This window comes from Dermacentor variabilis, chromosome 10, assembly GCF_050947875.1.
Source record: "Dermacentor variabilis isolate Ectoservices chromosome 10, ASM5094787v1, whole genome shotgun sequence".
NCBI lineage: Eukaryota > Metazoa > Arthropoda > Arachnida > Ixodida > Ixodidae > Dermacentor > Dermacentor variabilis.
Genome location: NC_134577.1, coordinates 90,053,183 through 90,074,791, shown reverse-complemented (window position 1 = coordinate 90,074,791; position 21,609 = coordinate 90,053,183). Strand labels below are relative to the sequence as shown.

Below are 21,609 nucleotides of genomic sequence, written 5' to 3'. Positions count from 1 at the left end.
TAACCAAAGGGCCAGATTTCTGTAACTTACAACCATATGAAGCCAACAGACAATGAAATCTATGAAAGCATGAGGGGGGGGGAGGGGGGGATTATCTGGACTTCTTAATTGTAATGTAGGAAAGGGAGATGAAAGTGGATGGAAAAATAACTTGTTGCTGATGAGAGCTGGACTGACATCTTGCGGACTACACATGCGATGTTCTACCGGTTGAGATGTGGCGGCGGCTGTTCCCAAATCCACTTTTACTGGGCATATTCATATGGGAACTAGACCTGCGTAGCAACAGTCTCGACTTTGGAAACTTGGGTGCCTTCATGTAGCGTACGAGGGTTTATTGGCCAGCCGCATGCTCTCCTGAAGGTCGCATACCATGACATCTCGTCGCATACCATGTGACATCTGCCACCATGATTATGAGCGGTGCTGGCTAACACTACCAGGGCCAGAACCTGTACGCATACACAAGTAACCTAGAAAGTAAGCGAGACAAGAGCCACCACTGTCACTTAATGTACAAGGCATTGCCCACGTCATGCAGAGAATGTTGGTTCGACTCCCACCGCCAGCATGTTATCTTTTCACCCACTTTCATGTTGATTTTTTTATAACTAGTATTTACCCTGTACTTTTCTTGGCTTCCCTTGTCTGTGAGCTTCGTATGGTTGTTCAGAGGCTAGAGTATTTTAGCCTGCTCATACGCATATTACCATTTTAGACCGCTTATGCCTTCCACGTTGATGATGAGGCTATTGCAGACTCCAGTTATCACATTTATTTCGTGGCTGCAGTGCCAGTGACGTGGACTTCATCTACCTTAGTGTGCGTCCCAAAGCTTCAATGGCTGAATTGAACGCAGAGTCTTTCTTGTATAATGTTGGTCCGGGATATGAGATTGTGACCATTGTGACCTAAGCCATGAAGTTGGCATCCATTGTGGCACAACCTAGACTGCATGTGGGTAAATGGCTGCTTCGTACAGGCTGCCAGTTTTCTCACTGTTTTGTTTCCATTTTTTTTTTATTATTAGTTTTGCATGAAATGTCATGGTTTCAATCATTTTATTAATTTCTATTTCTGCCTGTCGTGCTTCAAGTCTGCATGCCATGAGGTCTAGCGGCAGGCACGTTTGCTTTTGGTGTGGTTCATCTGTCAAACTTTTCAGATGTCACGAAGACCTGGTGTGGGCGAGACTGATGATTGGCTGATTCACCGCGGGCCTACGATGCCAGTAGAAGCTTGTTTAATGAGACTGGTTCAGTGGGTCTTCCGAGTCACTTGGTTCGTTGTGCGATCAGTATCACTGAAATTTGGGCAAGTTGCTATTAATTTATTGTAAAAAGAACACCGCAGCAGCGCATACATCCCTGGAAGACAATCTCGGGCACAGATGATTATTGCCCCTTCTGTGAAGGTGTTTGTCGTTTTGCACCACTCCTGTCTTGTTGCAATCATTGTGCTTTATTGGGCTGACTTTATGTTTAATTGTTTCATTCTGGCTGGTTGTACTCACAGCTTGAGACATTTAACGCAGAAGAACAAAGCATAAATACATATTGATGTGCGTGAGCGCTGCCTCCAGCTGAGCTTAATTGAGATGCAGTGAAAATATGTAGAAAGCAGGCTCATGTGGTTGGAACTTAACGTACCAGTCTGCCCACTTTTGAGGGGATTGAGGGAAACTGCTCATTATCATTCAGCCCATCACAGCCTCAAGATTTCCTGCATATTTATCTGAACAATCGCAAAACATTTTCTTATTGTAGCAGCAGCTCACCTTTAAATCCCTGTACGAACACTAAAGGAGACTAACACACCTCTTATCTAAAGCGTTCATATCTTTGTCTAAAGCTTCACTGCCACTACAACTATGGTCGACCACCTAGCCCACTGATATCTCCTCAACGTAAAAAAGCTTCTCTCTCATTAACGGCTGCTTTGTTGGCTCTTGAACACTGAACCTAGACAAAACATATCTAATCCACGTCATAAGGTATTTTACCATCTATCTCTGCCCAGTTTATCTGGTGGAAATAAAAAAGAAACTTCCATACCTGCCAACTTTTACACTTTTATTGTGAACAACTTTTTTAGCCTGTTTACAACTGTCGTATCGATAGTAATAAATTTATTATTTTCTATTTACGTCCATATTAGGGTAAATTTTATTTAAAAATAAAGTGGTGTGGGAGTCCCTGCTAGATTATTTGGACCTGCCCACTATCCACTTACTCACATAAGAGGAACCAAAATATTGGCTGCCGTTAGGTGAATGATTCATGAATAAGCATGAACATTTTCGTTTGTCCGTGACGTAGATCATTCTTGCTGCTATTATAGGGTAGAATGCATGTTCATGGCGCCTCTACAGAACACACTTTCTGAATTTCTTTAACAAACAGTCGACGTTTTGGGTAATAAAACAATTTTTAGTATTTATTAGTAGTTTCTGGCTTCTGGCGCAGTATTTTTCAACTGCTAAGATTGGCAGGTCAGAACGTATCTCTGTTTCCAATGATTTACAAAGTGAGCTCCAATGGGTAAGTAGCGTACTGGTGCTGTAAGCAGCAACCACAGTCAGCTGGTAGTCTTGTTACATTCTCCCCCCCCCTCCCCCCCCAATATTGCAGGTAGCAGCAACACTCCATGTCTTGCAAAGCTCATAAAAACCAATGGCTTGGTGTGTACGTGACCACTGTCTCTTATCATAGCATTAGAAGAAGAAAAATATATACATAGGTATCAATGGCTTTGAGCATAAGGCGCATTCCATACAAAGACTCAAAATCGTTACGGGCAGAGCTCATAAATGCCCAGCTCCAGCTCCATGCCATACCATACCATACTCAAGTACATAAGGATCCATGTGATGCAAGCTGATTGACACACACTTTCCGAGGTTGACATCAGCTACATTCTTTTTTGGCTGGCTCAGTGTGATGCTGGACTGCCGTTACAGGTACGGGAGGAGCCAACAACATGCACCGTCTCCACGCAGACAAGCCCAGCCCCGTCTCCAAGGCAACACCGCAAGGTCTGTCCTCTTCTCATTCGCGGAAGCTCGCGTGACTCGGAGCTCATTCACTGGAGCCATTGCAAAATGCATGCAAGATGTGATAAGACAGCGTAAGAGCCTCGTCAAAGCAGTTTGGCTTGCCCAGCTGCCACGTACTTATTTTTCAATGATGTTGGTTCATTGAGCTTCATGCTCTTACCAGTCCATTGTAGTTTGCATCGTGTGTTAAAGGATCTCGTATAAAAGAACAGCAACACTGGGCAGCTTGGTGTAGGTTCATTATTATGGACTGTGCGAAACTAACATGTGCTGGGAATAATTCAAAGTTTACAAGCACTGGGATCCAAAGATTCAGCACTTGCCTAGTCTGAATTTGCAGTCCATGTTTTTTTGCACTGCCCATAATCGTTGGGGTCCTGAACGTTGGCCATTGAGGCGTGTATCTAGTGGAATGGCATGTGGGTTGGCAGCGCAGTGCAAGCTCTATGTCAAATTAAGTTGATAGAAAGTTTTAGAATTTGCACACACATAGTTGGGGGACATAAACCGCTGTAGCAAAAAATGTAAAACATAAAGATATACAAAAGAACGCAGGCAGGGCATGGGACTTTGGCTACTGAAGGATGCTTGCGCGTGACTTCTATAACTTCCTAGTAAGGAAGGCACTTATGAGAAGGTACAAGATAGAGCTCAAGCTGAAGGTATGATTAATATCAGAAGGGATGACAAGGCATAGCATGAATTTAGGTGCAATGCAAAAGCTTAGCATTGTGATGTAGGCCATATAACTCCACCTGTAGCTACTGTGGAAAACAAATAGGAGATTGTCTATGCCTCTGAGACTGTTGTCAATAAACCCAGATATTAAGTGAGGCACATATAGTATTGGTGAATTGCAATGTTGGGAGGGGTTTATGGGGCGGCACACCAGTATAGAAGTGTAAGCAGCGTGCACTGTGCTCTGTGGCATGTTCTGAAAGCCTTGAGAAGTAGCGCGTTGGATCAATCCAGCAGTGTTGATTGTATGCTTCTGTAGCCTAGTCGCATAATGTTGGCGACTAAGGTGGGGCAAACAGCAGTTTGAACAGTTTGTGAGATTAGCGCTGTTTGGCCATCCCTGGCTCTTGCTCCAGAAAAGGCCCATTTGTGATCATCATAAGATTGCTAGACAGCTAGCTTTTGGCCATCTGCGACATCCACTGATTTGAGTGGCAAAGAAGTTAACAACACACTGCTCCTAAGCAATAATTTACTCATAAAGAGTTTTCAGTGACATGATGTCATTATATGGGTTTTTCGGGACACGCAATGATGGAACATGGTAGCGGAACCCCAAAGTGGAGATCTCTGGACATGCACCAGTGACACTTCATGATGCGGCACATTTCCTGCACCACCACTGCTATTCCTAAACATAACCATGTGAAGCTAAGAGACAGTGATACTAAGGAAAGCATAAGGGAAATTAATTGTGGCTTTAATGGAAATGTAGAAATGATAAAAAGAAAGGGAAATGAAAGTAAACGAAAACACAACTTTCCTCCTTTGACATGAAAACTGTTTACAGCGCAAACACATGCAACCACAAAGTATAAGGGACAGGACACAAGCGCTGGTCCCTTATACTTTGTGGTTGCATGTGTTTGCGCTGTAAACAGTTTTCATGTCAAGTATGCACCAACTCGCCCAGAAAGAAGTTTTAATGAAGTTCCTTCTTTGCTCTGGTGGGAGCTGAACCCACATGTTTTGCATTATGCGTGCTATGCTCTGCCAACTGAACTACGGCGGTGGCTATCCTACCATCCGCTTTCCTGGGTATTTTACTAGTCTGGTCTTGGATCTATTAGCCAGCACCACCTGTGGCCATGACAACAGTTCCTACACGTAGCTTTCTATATTTGTGTAATGCCTGCCTGGACATGACATGATGCATGACTTGCCAGTAGCATTGTCACATCTCTAGGTATACTATTATGCTTGGTCTTGGTAGAGTGTGGACAGCTTTCGTTGTGGAGGGCTCCCATTCTCTGCTTTCGCATGCAACCCTACAACCAGCAGTGATGAGCTTTGTGTTCTGGGTTGTAGGCACCCTAACTGTGCCCACTAAACACATGTGGGAAACAGGTGTTCAAAATGCAGGATATTGTGCCTTTAAGGGGCCAGGACACCAAATGTTCGAGCTTGAGTGAACCATATGCATCCCACAGCAAGCCGACAAAATTTAAGCGATGTATAGTAGAAAATCCATATTTGAATTTTTTTTATATTGCAGTTGAACCATAGAGCAGTCTGGGAATACTGATGGGAGGCAAAATGAAAGGTGTTCTGCGCTGCTGATGCGCTCAGTATACGCACGGTTTCATTTGCGCCTGTGTGTCTCGGCGGTCAGCTTGAGATGCCATTCGCACGGTGGTGAGCACGCACCTTCTCAACATGGTGTGCAGGCACAGTTTTGGAATGTTTCAGAGGAGACGACAGAGCAGTGGCCCAGCACTTCTTGGTTTCACACAGTCCATGCGAAAATGACGGTTGCTGAAGGCGGGAGGGGCCTAAAAGCGGCGATTTCAAATTGCAATTTCAGGCTACAGTGTGTAGTGAGCGCAATTTTTGTGTGTGTGTGTGTGTGCATGTGTGTGTCTGATACATTGTTATTAGTGGTGGACGACATCGGTGTGTTTGCGTGTGTGGCCATGCTCTCAGTAACAGTGATAAACTGTAAATATTTGGAAGAACATAGTCATAGTCTCTTTAACGTGACTGTGCGTACATGTGCATGTGAACATGCAGCGGGAAGCGCTGCGGTGTGGGGCACAGCTGCCACTGCACCACTACATCCTGGAGCAGGCCAAGCTGCTGGGCTACCGGCTGGACCTGTTCGAGGATGGTTCCTCATCCTCAGCCTCCTCTGCGGCCGGCGACTGGGGCCACGACAACGACGACGAGGAAGACTTTGCCGACGACGAGGCCATGAGCGCCCCATCGTCGCCATCGTCCTCCCAGGACGAGGGAGATGGCCACGATGCGGCTGCCGGTCGCTTCTCTGGTAAGAACCAAAAAGACATACATACGTTCGCTGCACTAGCTTTGCTGAGGACATGTGAGCCCATTGCAGACCAGTACAAGGCGTTGCACATTGTTCTGTAATAGTATCAGTGATTGTTATACTTAAATAAAGTTGTTATTAATGTTATTGTTCACTGTTTATCTTTTGCAAAAGGTGTTATCACCATATATCAATTGTCACGTTTTGTTGTTGTGGTCCTTCCTGCAAATAGACTGCAAACTTAGTACAGTGTCATTATTGTGTAAGCACGAGTGCAACTGGAAAACAAAACTTATCTGTCACGCTTTGGTGTGCAGCTGAGAGTGATAATGGCAGCTGGACGTCAGGCTCCCCTGTCGGCCATCCTGCGGCCACGCAGCATGCTTCCCTGCGGCGAGTTGGTCACTCCAGGCCAGATGGTGGAAGCCTGCTGGAGAAGTCACAGGTGTGCAGTGTTCATCTGCTTGGGAAAAAAAATATATATTATTTGAAACGGGTACAGTGTGACCTTAAGTGTGATATTAGACTGTAGACCGCAAAGTGCGCACAGTGGTGTTCGTAAAATCTGTGAGGTGTACTTGTTCTTTTAGTGAAGCACCTTAATTTACAGTTTGATCACGAGGCGGCAAGGGGCCATCACAGAGTTGGCAGATACATAATAGTTGGTCGTCGTGGCACTGTTTGAGCTGACCAATGTGCACTATAATGTACCGCTGATCGGAACGCCCATTTAGTATTTGCTGACCAGAGACGGCTAAATTATGTCACGATGACGTGCAGACTACTTTTTTAATGCACCACTGCTGCTGTACAGCATGCTTGTAGTATTCTTGAGCAGGCAGAAAGGTTGACCCTCAGTATTCCTATATAACAAGGTAAATCTGTAACGTTTCTCACCAATATTAGGACGTAATGTAGTTGTAATGTGTACACAATAGCAAATCAGAAAAGTCTTGCCCCTATTTTTTACTAGCCAAAATAAGGTACATACAGGTAATTACAAACACACATACTATTCTATGTACCCTACACTATTTTTCCATATAGTCCTCACACCGGTTCAGACAGTTGTTCCATCAGAGCACTAAATTTGAGGTGCCCCTGTGATCATAAATGAAGGTATTTTGCCGTCCAATATGGTTTCATTGTAACGAGGGTCAACCATGTGGTAAGATGCATATGTAGTATTCGTACCGTGGCAGATCCACAAAGGCCCTTGAGATAAGAAGGCAGCGAGGTCAGAATTAAAAAGGTTCCACAGTAGGAGCACAGTAGATAGGACGCAGTTCCCAAATTCTGCCTTAAGTTCGTAGGAAAACTCACTGCTAGGGCATTCTTTCTGGCATTCCCCTCAATGTTGTTTTGAACCCGAGTACAATGGGAAAACGACGAGGGCTACTCTCATCACGACATTGGCAGGACAACTGCGCACCTGCTCTGAACGTGGTGAAGTCACTTTATTGCAAGTCTTTCTAGGCCTAGAAAGATTAGCAATTGGAAGTGATTTGGGCTACCTAATTATGTTTTTCTAGACTTGGTGCTATGCTCGCTTATTTCAGGGAGGTACTGTTGCTCGTTCTCATCTCTCCTGTTGGGGGGGCGGTGCACAGTCATTCCAGGTGGCGGGGGGCTCTCGGGAGGCATCGCCCGCCCTGCGGCCGCTGTCCGCCGAGCGCAAGCCGCCGTCAGAGAGTGACATTGTCCAGTACGCCCAGGACAACCTGAACCGGCACAAGCGGGGCCTGTTTCGGCGAAAGTTCTCCCTGCGAGACATGCTGTCCTGGTCCAAGGACCCCATCCGCCAGCCCATGATCATGACTACCGACAAGTCCCTCAAGCACGACGCCTGCCACCTCTTCAAGCTCATACAGGTCTGTCACACGTGCATGTAGTCATGCTTGGTTGCCACGCGTGCAGGCAGAGCCTTCTGTGTGCTTACAGCGCCTGTCTAGTCCTTCTGAAATGTGAGGGAGCCTGTGGCCCACTGCTGAGGTGTATATTACCGAAACATTTGTTCCTATTGTTGCTAGAGTACGGACAACTTTCCCCGTGCATTGCAGCCACTCCTCCACTTCTGCATGCCACTCAAGAGTAGCATGCGCAGAAAGGAAGTTGGCATTACTCGAAGCACATCCCATAAACTGTGGCCAACATCTGGGATAGTGGTGCCCTCTGACATCGAAGTATCGCCATCATTGGGCAGGTGTTCAAAAAAGTGCAGAAGGTAATGGCGCAGACCCCAAACTAGTGAGCGACCTTTCATTGGGGTTAGAACTTTGCAAACACTATAGCTTGGCACATCGTCCAAACACAGAGTAACTTTCAGCAAAAATCAGGCGCGGTATTCTTGAGTGATCACTTTTGGGGAGTTTCGCAAGATTTCGGAAGACTCAGCAAAGGACACGGCAGCATGTTGTACAGCTGGCACACTGGCACACTGTGCCAGATGCACTCAATAGCAGAATGTGAGTGCAAACAGTGGCACAAAAGCACAAGCATGGCATTCACACAGTGCAAATTAAAGTTGTAATTTTGGGCTGTGTCTGTCAACTCTCAACTTTGTCACATTGTTCACTCTGTTTTATTTTTCGACCCATATTTCTTGCTGATCATGCACAATCGATGACATAGAAGGCACTGAATACTACAGCCAAACCTCATGACTGTGAAGTCACACATGAAGATACCCTCGTTATGTCCTCTATTTGTTACAGTTGATCATGTATATATCAAACTGAGATATGCTGAATTATTGTCTATAGCAAACAGTTGTAAACTCCCCTTGAAAGTCCAGTACAGAAATATAGAAATGTACTATGTGTACATAGAACTCCCTTTTACTGCCACATTCAATACACAGGGTGTCTACCAACTGGGAAAACCGGGAATTCTCAGGGATTTTGAGTAGTCTGGAAAAACTCAGGGAATTTGTACCTCTATCAGGGAAAATTAGCGGTAATTTTGTTGAAAGGGTCGAAAGTGGCGGTAATGCTGGCTCGAGTAACAGACAGGAATTGTAATGAATCATCTTTGCCGCCCTGTCGAAGGCTGGAGGAGTTTCCAGTGTACAGTCAACGACCGACTTTCCGGATGCCCGATAATTTGGACGGCTTCGCGGCATCACCACATACCCCATAGAGTCAATGTATCAGAACGTTTGAAATTTCGGATGCGAGAACCCTTTGCCGTCCGATTTTCCGGACTTTTTGCTTTGACTGCAGGTCCGAAACGGCAGTAATCAAAGCCACCACCACTGCCGTTTTGATTACCTCGCTGCCTCAAACCGGCGCTCTCGTACGCAGATCCGCTGGCAGCCGTAGCCACCACCGCGGCAGTGTGAGGCTTAGCTGCTTTGACGTTCGCTGTTAAAGCTTCTTGCCGTTGGGTTTCGTGTTTTTCATTGAAAGAATTCGCTGCTGTCGGCAGTGGTACGAACTGCACCTTTGTGGTCCTTGCGATTGGCTTAGACGCTTACAAAACACGGTGCATTGCATAATGCCGGTTCCTGAATGTCAGCTTCGCCTTTGTACAGAAATGTTACTTGGTGAAGCATACCGAAAAGTATTGCAGTGAAGCATAAGAGTGGGAAGGGGCTATTGCCACGGGGCACAGCATGTATTCCTTAATTATACATGCGTGCACCCGGTATCTCCTATTACAGTACGAGCACCAATATGCCTAATACGTGTTCCGACAGGCCTTCAGAGCATTTTCGAATGTGCCTGTGGCGGTTTGAGCCCTTAAGGGCAGTAAATGACAAGCATTTATTTTTTCCAACTCGCTGATTTTTCGGACATTTACGCAGCCCCTAGGGAGTTAAAAAAATCGGACTTGGACTGTGCCACTGAGCAAGAAGATGCTTCAGATGGTCTGTGGGGCGAACGAGTGGCAGAAGGAGGACAAGAACAGAAAGAACCTACGTATTCAGGAATGAACAGAAAAGGGAGCTTGGTGCCGTCGTTTTGAAGGAGCTTGAGCTCAGAAAAAAAAAAAAATGGCTGGCTGTTGCTGAGATGCAGGTGTCACTCATCCAAACGAAAACAAACTCTTTAAAGCAGTGAAACACAACAGTGAGGCGTCATGCACGGGCTGAGAGTGTGTGAGGATAGTTGAGGTTGACTTACGAGCTGTTGAGAGAGAATCTCAATTGTGACAAAGTTCGAGCCTCATACCACTGAGCTTGCTATCAGTTGATACAAATAGCTCATATTGAAAAATATTTGCTTCTGTATGCATCTCCTGTTTATTCGTATTTGGGGATGTCCGACTCGATTTGCAATTTTTTTCATAGACATTTCATTTGCTGTGCATATATTAACCCATCCTTTCTATTCTCCTTTTGAATAACATAAACACTACTCCTTAGTATACAAACTGAATTGTCATTCTTTTTTCATATGCTTAATAGAGAGTGACAGCACTGGCAACGTGGTTTCAGCCCGTCTTGACATAAAACATAGTTATGCGTCACTCGGGGAATTTTGCAAAGCCACTCGGGGAAAACCTGGAAAACTCGGGGAATTTGGAAATGTCAACTTGGTAGACACCCTGAATACAGTTAAAGCTCGGTATAACGAGCTTCAATATAATGGAATTCTCGATGTAACAAACTACTTAACGTTCCATAACCTCTTGTCCATAGAACACCATGTATTTAGACCCTCAATATAACAAAGTGTGTTTGTATGCGATTTCAATATAAAGAAATTTCACTGCCACCACAAAGGAATGCCGAGACAATACGTTGACACAGATGGTCAAATTATTGAATTACAAGCGGCTGCTTGCAAACACACCTCTCAAATCGCTTCCCCCTCGCGATAAGAGCGACTGCCGAAGTGGAGTTGCATCATGTTCCAAGTGCGATAAGATTCATGCCCCATGTGCTTTAGGCATGAGTAAAACTGCAAGGGTGAGACAAGAAAGATGGTGGCTTTACGACTGCCACCTTCCTGCGCGAGCAAAGGGAAAGAGGGAGAGGGTAGTGAGCTTGTGGTAATGTGATCAAGTGCTTGTGAGGGGGCGAGGGGGTCCAAGTTGGCATGTGTCTCGAAAATGGCTGTAAGCGTGGGTAAGCGCATACAAAGCCGCGCACCCTGCTTTAGAGGTAATCTGCCACATGTGCCAAGAGTGGGGGTGCCGAGACGTCGTGGCATCACATAAGCCGTCTTCCTGCGCGTTTAGTATTGGAGGTTGCATAATCTCGAGTTTCGGTGACCCATTGGAGCGAGAGGCAGCCTAAGCATTCGCTCCCCGCTACCAGTGCTTTTCCTGATAACGTTGTCCGAGTGCGGGCGACGCTATCAGCCGCGGGGGCAGAGTGCATCGAAAGCGTGACTGGCTTCGCCTAATTCGTACCGCCGAGAAGATATCATCAATGTACGTGGCATGAAACCATATCATTCGTCACCAACTTCCAAATTTATCAAAATGAATAGTTTTCTCATTCAGATTTGCTTTTTTCAATCGCGCAATAATTCGGAAAATTCTGCGGCCCCTTTCCGCGTAAGAAAAATTGTTCGGCAAGGGTACTTATTTGCATGAAAGGTCGAATTTCATTACAACAATATTTTGATATAAAGAAGCAAATTGCCCATTTTACCAGCTTCATTATATGGAGGTTTGACATAACAAACGCTGTGGCACGGCGCGCCCCTGCAAGTGCACTTCTCCTAAAGCAGACGAGACTTCTCATATCATCGGAAATATTTCAGGCCGACAAACTTGAAATTACACTGTTTTGGTAGATGCTGTCAAACAAGAGATTGAATCTGAGTGGCAGTATATGCCACTGAGGAAAAATGAGCAGGATGAGTGTCTCAGTTTTGCTCGCTGTGAATGTGGATGGCTCGTGCAAACTGCAGCTCGCTCAATATCGGCAAAAGCAGATCGCCACTCCGTTTCAGGGACATGAACAGCCTCCCGATCTGATAAGTGTTCCACAAGAAAGCATGGATGACCCTCGATCTTTTCGCTGACTGGCATCATGCATTGCATGCCGAAATGGAGATGCTATGCCACCGGGTTTGACCTCTTGTAGACAAAGGCTTTCCACAAGCAGCATTTTAGGATTCCGCAAGCGGCCAAAACGAATCCGACCCGAACCTGCGCTTGGACGGATGTTTACATTAGAGTTTGAATTTAACAAAGCCATCGGACGCCACATCCGCACTTTGCGGAAAGGCCATTTTGGCAGCAGCATGCATCAGTGTGCAATTCATGGGTTCAAGGTTAACGTGTTTCATTCATGCTCGCAAGAATACACTTGAGTTCGGATGTTCTGTAAGCTGAAAACCACTTTCGACATTAATGGCGTGTGTGTAGTGTGACAGTGAGTGATGCAGGGGCCGGAGTGGAAGGTCCAAGAATGAATGGATGTACCGGCCCCAAAGCGTTAGAGCGCTGAGCAGCATGCAAGAGACGCATGGATATTTTAGGACGGCCAAGAAGCGAGCACAACTGCTTCCAACAGAAAGGAAGTTCCGAAACTCGACATGACAGTCCGCCTGGCTCGTTGCCTAGGTATGATGACTGGCCACTTAAACGTTGTATTGTATCGAACACATGGCCGGGCACATTCACGTGCGACTCGCAGTACAAGTGTGTTAATAACGGCACGGCACATATCCATACAGGTCATGGTTAGCTACCATGGTGCATCCATTTCTGCCTTACCTTGAATAAAAACTCACCACAAGCACTTTGACGCATACGAGCTGTATTGGGATCTCGCGTTTGGGCGATGCGGGCTTTTAGGGTAAGCATTGTGAAGATTATTCCGCAGTGCAAGCAACTTGCAATATTCGTGAGCAAAAAATAAGTAAAATTTTGTACGTTTGACACAGCCTTGAAGAACAAATCGGTAAGTTCCTGTGTTTCACTATCTCTGGAAACTGTCCAGGACGTACAGAAACCTCAGGTAAGCTTCAGATAAGCATATTTTATATTCCAAATTATCAATACATCAAACTATTTCGTGACCCCCTTCAAGTTCGATAAATCAGGAATAGTAAGCATACTCATTCAGAGCTGTTTCTGACGTTGCTGTGGCGATTTGAGCCCTCGTTTTGCCCACCATGCCTGTCCCGTATATGGGATATTTAACGGGGCCTAGTATGCATTCATTTATTACACACGCGCACACGTGCCGTGTGCACCGGGAAGAGGACAAAAACCATCTGTGTTTTGGGAAAGCTAACAAAAAAGAAGGCAGTAGGATGAAAAAAACTACAAAAAGTTGAGGGGACATTTAAAGCCAAGAAAAAAGCGGGGGTCTGTGTAAAACTCTGAAGGCCTGCTAGTCAACTTATTAGGCGTTTTTGTGCTCATACTGCATTTCAGAGACCGCGCTTATGCGTGTGTAAATCAAGAAACACGTGGCTACGTCCCGTAATAGTGTCATAGTTTTCTGCTTGGTGTGCTTTACCGCATAACATGCTTATATTGCGGCGAAGCTAACTTGAAAGGCAAATACAGCCAAGTAAATCAACAGCTTGTCTTTTCCTCTTTTTTTTCTGACATTTTCTTTAATTCAACCAGTTTCGTCAATCCCGCCAGGATCGAATTAATGGAAGTCGACTGTATGTGGCTATAATCACAAGTGATCAGCATGTTGGCATTCCAACTGTGGGTTAGCCAAGCCAATCCACTGGCCAAGATATATACGGACATCCAGAATTTGCCGCTTCAAGTTGTTTTATTTATTTTATTTATGTATAAACACACTGCGTTTTTTTATTTAGATATTGCGCTTTTGGTCTCATTATAGCAGTAGAATAATCAGGAAATAAACCATAACCAACCCAATTTTAGATTTACTTTATTATGTCAGATCATTCATCACATCTGTATTCATTATGCAGTCGACTCCCGTTAGTTCCACCTGTAAATTCGACTTTTCACTTAATTTGTATGCACTGAAAAGTCCCGGTAAAACCATACATTGTTTTGGAAGGAAAATTCCTTTTTTTTATGCAAAAGCATGCTGCTTCGGTTAATTCAAACCCCACTGACTTTAACCAGCGTCCCGTCATGTGCACAGCTGTTACTAAAAACCTTGAAAACACAGGGAATTCTTTAGCTGGCACTACTTCTTTTGTCTCATTAGGGCACTTGGTGAGCGTCACTGACAGTATTGAAGTTTGTGGGCCACTCACCAACAATGACGCTGTCAACAACATGACAGTCCAACAATGAGAAAGCATTTAAACTAGGGGTGTGTGAATACCCAATAATAGAGTTCCATTCGAATATCGAATGAATTGAATCAAGAAAAAAAAACAGAATATTGAATTGAATATTGAATATCGGGAAAGGTTGCATAAAATTTAATGCTTGCAAACATTGGGCAACAAAATATGATGCCGCACATACTTGGGAGTCTCCTAGCATTGCATAACAAGAATGTAGCAAGCTGTCAGTAACCTAGGTACGTAGAAATCAAGATATGCAGTACAGTCTACTCTTATTAAATGGAACACCAAGTTAGTATGAAGTCGAGGGTCTGGTGAAATCCCGTCTGGTCAGGAAGAATCATGGCGAGAACAGGAAACAGAATGTCCATTAAGAAAAAGTTAGGCGTGTCACTTCAGATAAAAAATCACCTTGGTCGGTGTCTGTTTCCTTCTTCACCAAATTAGTATGCCAGCACTGATTACAGTTTGGCTCTAGTATATAAAGGTCTGAAAAATATACTCTTTTTATCAATAGTATTTCTGTTGAGTAGAATTAAGGGCTTTTTTTTTTACTATGAAACTAACAAATTAGTGACATTCTTTTGTACTGAACATCAATTAGGTTATCAGTGTAATAGTGGGGCTGTGTTTTGCCGTACAATCTTTTTTGATTGCATCGAAAGTTCTTTTTCTCCAAAAATACAGAAGGGCTATCTCAACTTTACAGTAGGTGGGTTATCTATCGTAAAGCCGATCTGTGCGACAGACTAAAGGACCGCTCGTCTGGTGACTCTATCACCGCTCGGCTCATAGCCAATGCAGAGAGCTGCCATCCCCACCACTTTATTGTCAGGTTTCGCATGATTTACCACCTGTCAAAAGATTCTGAAATATGGAGGGTCGCATCAAGTCGTGTGATGTTGGTCAACGTGGTAATGGGCCACAAGCTGTCAAGGAATGCTTGCTGCTATTATGTTCGTACAGGTGGCTCATCAGTGATCGGTCCCGAGATCACAAGTGTGGGTTACATTGACGGCTGTTGATGCGACACGAAGTTTGTCGCTGCGTATCCAACATGATCTGTGTGCCTATCGGCGGCTAATCGACTCTACCTTCGCACATACTTTCGCACTTTATGAAATACGGGCTGCTTTTCTTGCCATTCCCTCTGTGCAAATTGCATTGCCATTCTCATTTCCATTGGTCCTGTGGACCTGGATGAACTTTGTACTGACAGGGAGTGTACCGACAGAGGGGCGCCCAACCGACGCGGCACCGTTCTGCAAATTGCAGCATTTAGGTGCTGCGTGTGCTATCCCTGCATTGGGTGGACATCAGGAGCGCTCGCAGTGACCAAGTCCGTGACCGCGTCGGCCGGGGCAGCCCATCTGCAGCACGCTCAGCAGTTCTTTTGCTCAGAAAATGAAGTGAAGCGCTAGCAGATGCAGCATCGAGCATTGGAACTTGCAACACGTGGCACTGCGCAGGATTGTACACCGAATGCATATATTAAATATTTTAAAAATCGAATAGTAGATATTTGATCCGTGAATCAGGTTATTATAATGTTCACTGCTCGATTTCATCTGGTGATATTCAAGTATTTGCGCGCCTTTATTTTAAATATCTCGATACTCTTCACCATGTGCCGGTTTATTTGCGCTTCAAGAGGAAGAAGCAAGAAGGCATGAGACTATTTCAAGCAATAAAAGTGACTTGAAGTTGTTATTTTGTCGCCATTCTTTAATTTGACCTCTCGGATAATTCAACTAATGTCAGGTTCCCACAAGGGTCGAATGAACGGGAGTTCGCTGTATCAAAGTATGATTCTATGCAATCCAGCCAGGTGCTGTTCTTAGTCGTAATGACCCCAGCTTTGTGTCTCTTTTGCCACGCATTCTTATGACTTAATTAAGGTGGCCCTGGATGACATGTGGAAAGATCAAAGGGCCCGCGATCGCCGAAAGTGCCGGGAACTGCTGGCCTAACTAATCCACGCCTCCTCCCTCTCCACTTGTGCAGGCATACATGGGCGATCGCAAGTGGAAGGCCGCACCCGAGCAGGTGTCGGTGGAGATCGCCACCCGAGGCTGGAGCCAGGCGGCGCTGCGGGACGAGCTGTACATGCAGATCTGCCGGCAGACGACAGACAACCCGCGTGCTGAGAGCCTGCTGCGTGGCTGGGAGCTTATGGCCGTCTGTCTGGGTATCTTTCCCCCATCGGCCACCTTTCGGCCCTACCTGGAGAGCTACGTCCAGCGACACCGGTGGGTGTCGTCGATTGTGCATTCTTTAGTAGACGGCAAATACATAATATCAACAGTAATCATTTGATTACTGAACAAAATAAATAAAGGAAGGACGAAGCTTCCGCTGACCCAGCGCAGTAGCCCAGTGGCAATGGTGTTGCACTGCCGAGTCCGAGGTCACGGGTTCATTTTTGGCCATGGCGGCCACATTCTCATAGGGCCAGCATGCAAAAATGCTCGTGCACCGTGCATTGAGTGCGTGCTAAAGAATCCAGGGTGGTCAAAAACAAATCTGGAGTCTCCGACTGCAGCGTGCCTCATAATCAAATTGTAGTTCTGGCACATAAAGACCCAGAATTTAGTTTTCGAAGCTTCCTGTGAGCTCTCCAAGGTTGCACTGCACTTGTGCAGCTATACCCGAGAAATCTCACACAAATTACATAAAAAATTTGCATATGTCAGACCCGTGTGGTGAGCAAAATGGCTGCTATGCTACTGTATTTTTAATGGAACAATGTGGTTTGATGTACCTGTTTTAACCCCATAAAACTCAAACAACATTCCATATGAAGAAAAATTGAAAGAACCTCTTTGCCTTTATTTCTGGCCGGGGAGAGTATAGCCGTTGAAAAAAAAAGCGCTTAAATGTTTCTTGAGTAAAATCTAATTAGTGTAGCAAATAAATCATTAGTAGTTAGTTTCCTGAACTACCTAAAACAGATAACTTGATCCAGCATACCAAGAAATGTTACTATGGGCTTTGTGTTAATTCCACCTTGCTTAAAGTCAGAGTTCGTGGGTGTCAAGTTGAACGGAATGGCACGTTGGGCTATGTGGGGTTAATGGTCATGCCTTGCACAGGGACGACATGGCAGTGGGCGCCTATGCCGGTGCCTGCGCGCAAAGGCTCGAGCGCGGCGCCCAGTGCGGGCCCAAGCGAGGCTTGCGGCGGCCCACGGCCGAGGAGGTGGCTCAGTCGCGAGCGCACCTCTTCCGGCCCTCCATGTTTGGCAGCCGTCTGGAGGAAGTGATGGCGCTCCAGTGCGAGCGCTTCCCCGACCGCTGCCTCCCCTGGGTGCAGACGACCCTGTCAGAGGCCGTGCTGCGGTTGCACGGTGCCCAGACGGAGGGCATCTTCCGTGTGCCGGGAGACATCGACGAGGTGCGTTTCTCTGCCCTTGCCTCCGAATAACTTGACATTGATGCTGTGAAAGGGCATACGAGGGTTTATCGGCCCGCTGTGTGCTTCTAAGCTCACGTACCGCATGATGCGTGCGTTTGAAAGTATGTTCCAGGTCCGACACCATAGCTGTAGATGGTGCTAGCTAGCAATCTAATGGCCAGATCTAGTGCAAGTCTTGACCTAGTCTTGTAGCACAAGCCACTTTAAAGCCGTTTATCCCTAGAGCGCTCGTACTTCTGCACATCTCTGATCCTTCTTCGTACAAACAGCAAAGGACTGGAACGAACTGCCTCCCCGCATCGTGCTGCACTGCCATTCTGCCACTTTCAAGGATTGTATCGAAATTATTAGTATGTAAATTTGACTCGCACCTCATGTCATACCCCTTAACAACTGGCCTTTACGGTAACAAGTAAATATTATACGTGCACAATTCCTCAAGAAAGTCGAAGAGAGGACAGCCACCACATTAGGTTTACTGTGCTTGCAAAGCAAGAGATGTGGGCTTGGCTCCTACCTGCAGCGTGTTGTCCTTTTGTCCACTTTCAGTTCTGTTGTCCTTATCATACAGTCAATGTCTTATTTTCTGACTTCCTAGGGGCTGCAAGAACGTCTGAGAAAATAGTCTGAGAAAATAAATGTGTGCCCCCTCAGTACCCCCAAGGGCTCAAATAGTCACAGGCTTGTATGAAATAGCTCTGAAGGCCTGCCAGTACAGTTATTAAGTGTATCGGTGCTTGTACTCTGACAGGAGACGGCGGGTTCATGCGTGTTTAATTAAAGAATACATACAGTAGAACTTTGTTGATACGATCCATGTTAACACGATCTCCCTGACGCCAACGTTAGTGTTTGAGAACACAAAAAGTGATCCAATAAAGTTTCACTTATATTTTACTGGTTCATATGTTCCCGGAAAACACAATCTTTTGGCACCAACATTCAATACCTCACCAAACTGCACTCGTATTATATGTTTTCCGGCCGGTAGATCCCATGTAAACAAGAAAATGCAAGAACCACGTGATCGAGAACAGTAGCCACCCACCACGGCAGCTTCACCACAATACTCACCCGCCTGTCTCCTCTGAAAACATCGGTGCACACTCAGTTTCTCATTACAGTACGAGCAAATCATCTCCCAAGTTGTCACTTGCAGTATTCACAGCTATCGCCACCAACCCTTATCGCAATAAGCATCTACACGCTTTTAGTAGGCGATAAGCCAAATGCAGCGCATTTCCTGCTGCAGGCGTCGCGATGTGAGCATTACATTTTGCTTCAGCAGCATCCAGCCTTGCCCACCAGCTCGATTTCGTTTCGGTTTCCTGTCGCCGCCTTAAAACACTACACAATAGGAAAAACAGAAAAATGCATCTCGGGATGCCAAAGCCCCACCAGCTTGACGACGTGTTGGCACCTCGTGCCTCATGCGTGATTCGCGCACTGCTTCGTCTTACGTAGATAACAAATACAGTTAAGTCTGTCAAATTCTTTAGTTACTTCTAATCATACATCTTCTCGATTGGTATGTTTTTTCTCGCGTTATTTTCCAAAATGTATGACCGAGGTTCTCTGTACTGTGTTCTGTGTCAGTGCCCCTTTTCACACGTTATGCTTCACTGCAATACATTGCATGTGCTAGTCCGCGTAACACCGATGTACTGCGGCGAAGCTGACTTTTAGGAACCGGCATTATGCAACGTCGTGCTTCCCGCACTTCGAAGCCATTGGCAAGGATCGCAAAGGTGGATTTGGTGCCATTGCTGACAGTGGCGAATTCTTTCAATGAGAAACGGCACCGAACAGCAGGAAGCTTGTTAGCGAATGTCGAAGCAACTAGGCCTAACTTGCTGCTGTGGTTACAGCTGGCAGCAGATCAGCATGCAAGAGCACTGGTCTGACACTGCAAGATAATCAAAATGGTAGCAATGGTGGCTTTGATTAACGCCCTTTTGAACCTGCGGTCACAGCAAGAAGTAAGGAAAATTGGATGGCAAAGGGTTTCAGTGTGCAAAATTTCAAATGTCGTTATACATTATCACTATGGAATTTGTGGTGGGTGCCGCAAGGGAGTCCGAATTATTGGGCATGTCCGAAAAATTGGTCGTTGTCTGTATCTGTATTTTAATGAAACGTAACAGTTTATTTTCTGCTAGCTTTCTCTCATCATTGTTTGTTGACTTCCTACGTTTGTAACTAATAAAAAAACATTGATCCCCTTGGTTTACCTTATTCTGCTGTTGTGCTCAGTATGAGTTACTGTATCCGAGTGCGTGGCAAAGCCCTCTCCCAGATTAGTTAATGGTGGTGATCAGCGCTGTGTTCCCAATTTAAAGGGAGAAGGTTCTGCTGTTCCTCTTTTAAACATCGCTCCTTCATGCCTGGTTTTGCCTTTTTCCCCAGTTTTATGTGCAAAATTTTGGTCTCACAGAAATGATAAGGACTGATGGTGGCTACCTTCTGCGTGAGCTACGCATCTCAAGCATTGTGTCATTGTTCTACACCACTTCAATCAGTGAAACTTTGCAGAAAAGAGACGGTGAGCTTGCAGCGACATCTATATTGCGTATATCGAAATTGCATACAGAAAAAGAGAAATGGACAAATGCAGGCATTGAGTGCTAATGCAGAAACCTGTGTGATGATGCAGCGAGAGGCGACAAATCAAGCACAAAATTCTGAGATGGTGGCACTTTTAATTTCCAGAAGCGTGAATGATAACCAGCTTGCGCAAAATGTGGCCACTGGTTTCCTGAGGTTCTTTAGAGCGACAAAGGTTTTGCCCTTAAAGGGACTGTGAACCGACCTTTAAGGACATATTTTTTTATGGCGCAACACAAAGCTCACTCTAGGTACTGTTTACACCTGCAGTGGTTGCTTCCAAAAGCGTGTGGATATCTTGTAAGCAGAATTTTTCGATCTGAGCAGCCTCTGAAAAAGGAAGAGCGACGCTCAGAAGTGAGAGCGATGCCAGTGATAGCCCGCCTTGCGGATTGTGAAAGCCACCAATCATTCTGCATTCACAGGAGGAGTGAAACTGTGGTTAGCCACCTATATTTTGACCTTTTCAACTACTTTTGAAAATAAAGAGCTGGTACAATAAGTTTGTGTTGTTGTACAGACCTTTGCTATACTTGTACAGCGTTTTCCCCCCAAGTACACGCCTACGTCATGGCTGGCTGGCCCCTGTCGTCATTATTCTGTCGATAAACGAGCCAAGCCAACTCATCAAAGGCAAAGGCTTCGCCTTTGATGTTTTTATCGCACTTTTCTACTCACTACAAACAAAGGCCTATCTGCTCATTGTAATTTAGAAAAAAACTTATAAGTGTATTGTATTTCAATACTAATAAAAGGACCAGGAAGCGCATACACTCATAGAAGATCACGTGATGGGCCACTTATGCACATTCATGTTTTTGCCGCATAGGGTGCCAAAGGTAATTTTTCGCGACTTTCATTGAAGCATTAAGAATGAAACATGCCCTGGCGTCGGACTTCATACTGTACCTCCACCACTTATAAGGAACTGCTTTATTCCAGCCGAACTCGTGCTGCCACCACGAAGATCAAGCTGTGCTACTGATGATGTAGTATACAGATGAGGGAGATGTACAATAGATGATGATATGTAGAGATGATGAAGATGAAAGTCGGGCATGTGTTGTGCTCACAAGAGTATATATGCACGTTTTGTGAGAAGAACGTGGCTAGTTTTAAACAATACGATAGGCAATCTGTGCGAAAGCAGCCACGTAGGGGCGGTGTTCGAAACAACAACAGCAAAACCTCCATCCTTTAAGTTGGGAACGTGGCATCCAACCTTGGGGAGTGCTTAGCCACGCGCTCATGCGTTGCTGCTCATACTGAGCACGAGAGTATCTGCTCGTTGAGAGTGAGGTGTGAATTGTATACTCTTATACGTAGATGGTCCTCCTCTT

At 45.4% G+C, this 21,609-nt stretch overlaps 1 protein-coding gene and 1 long non-coding RNA gene across 4 annotated transcripts in view; one reads left to right on the top strand and one right to left on the bottom strand.

Moving 5' to 3' along the window:
- RhoGAP93B (MyTH4 and RhoGAP_KIAA1688 domain-containing protein RhoGAP93B) overlaps positions 1-21,609 on the top strand; it is a 63,304-nt gene that overhangs the window by 25,788 nt on the left and 15,907 nt on the right. For 2 of the 3 annotated variants that reach the window (XM_075673159.1, XM_075673158.1), the window contains 6 exons: positions 2,960-3,034; positions 5,804-6,059; positions 6,377-6,504; positions 7,670-7,930; positions 16,256-16,500; positions 17,344-17,644. In XM_075673159.1, coding sequence (XP_075529274.1) covers positions 2,960-3,034; positions 5,804-6,059; positions 6,377-6,504; positions 7,670-7,930; positions 16,256-16,500; positions 17,344-17,644 — 1,266 coding nt within the window. Of the gene's footprint in view, positions 1-2,935; positions 3,035-5,803; positions 6,060-6,376; positions 6,505-7,669; positions 7,931-16,255; positions 16,501-17,343; positions 17,645-21,609 lie in introns of all 3 variants that reach the window. The other variant, XM_075673156.1, reaches the window with a different exon arrangement.
- The window catches only part of LOC142560805 (uncharacterized), a 50,137-nt gene continuing 34,929 nt past the window's right edge, over positions 6,402-21,609 (bottom strand). Inside the window, exon 3 of the long non-coding RNA XR_012823437.1 lies at positions 6,402-6,489. This is a non-coding gene — a long non-coding RNA (uncharacterized LOC142560805). The remainder of the gene's footprint in view (positions 6,490-21,609) is intronic.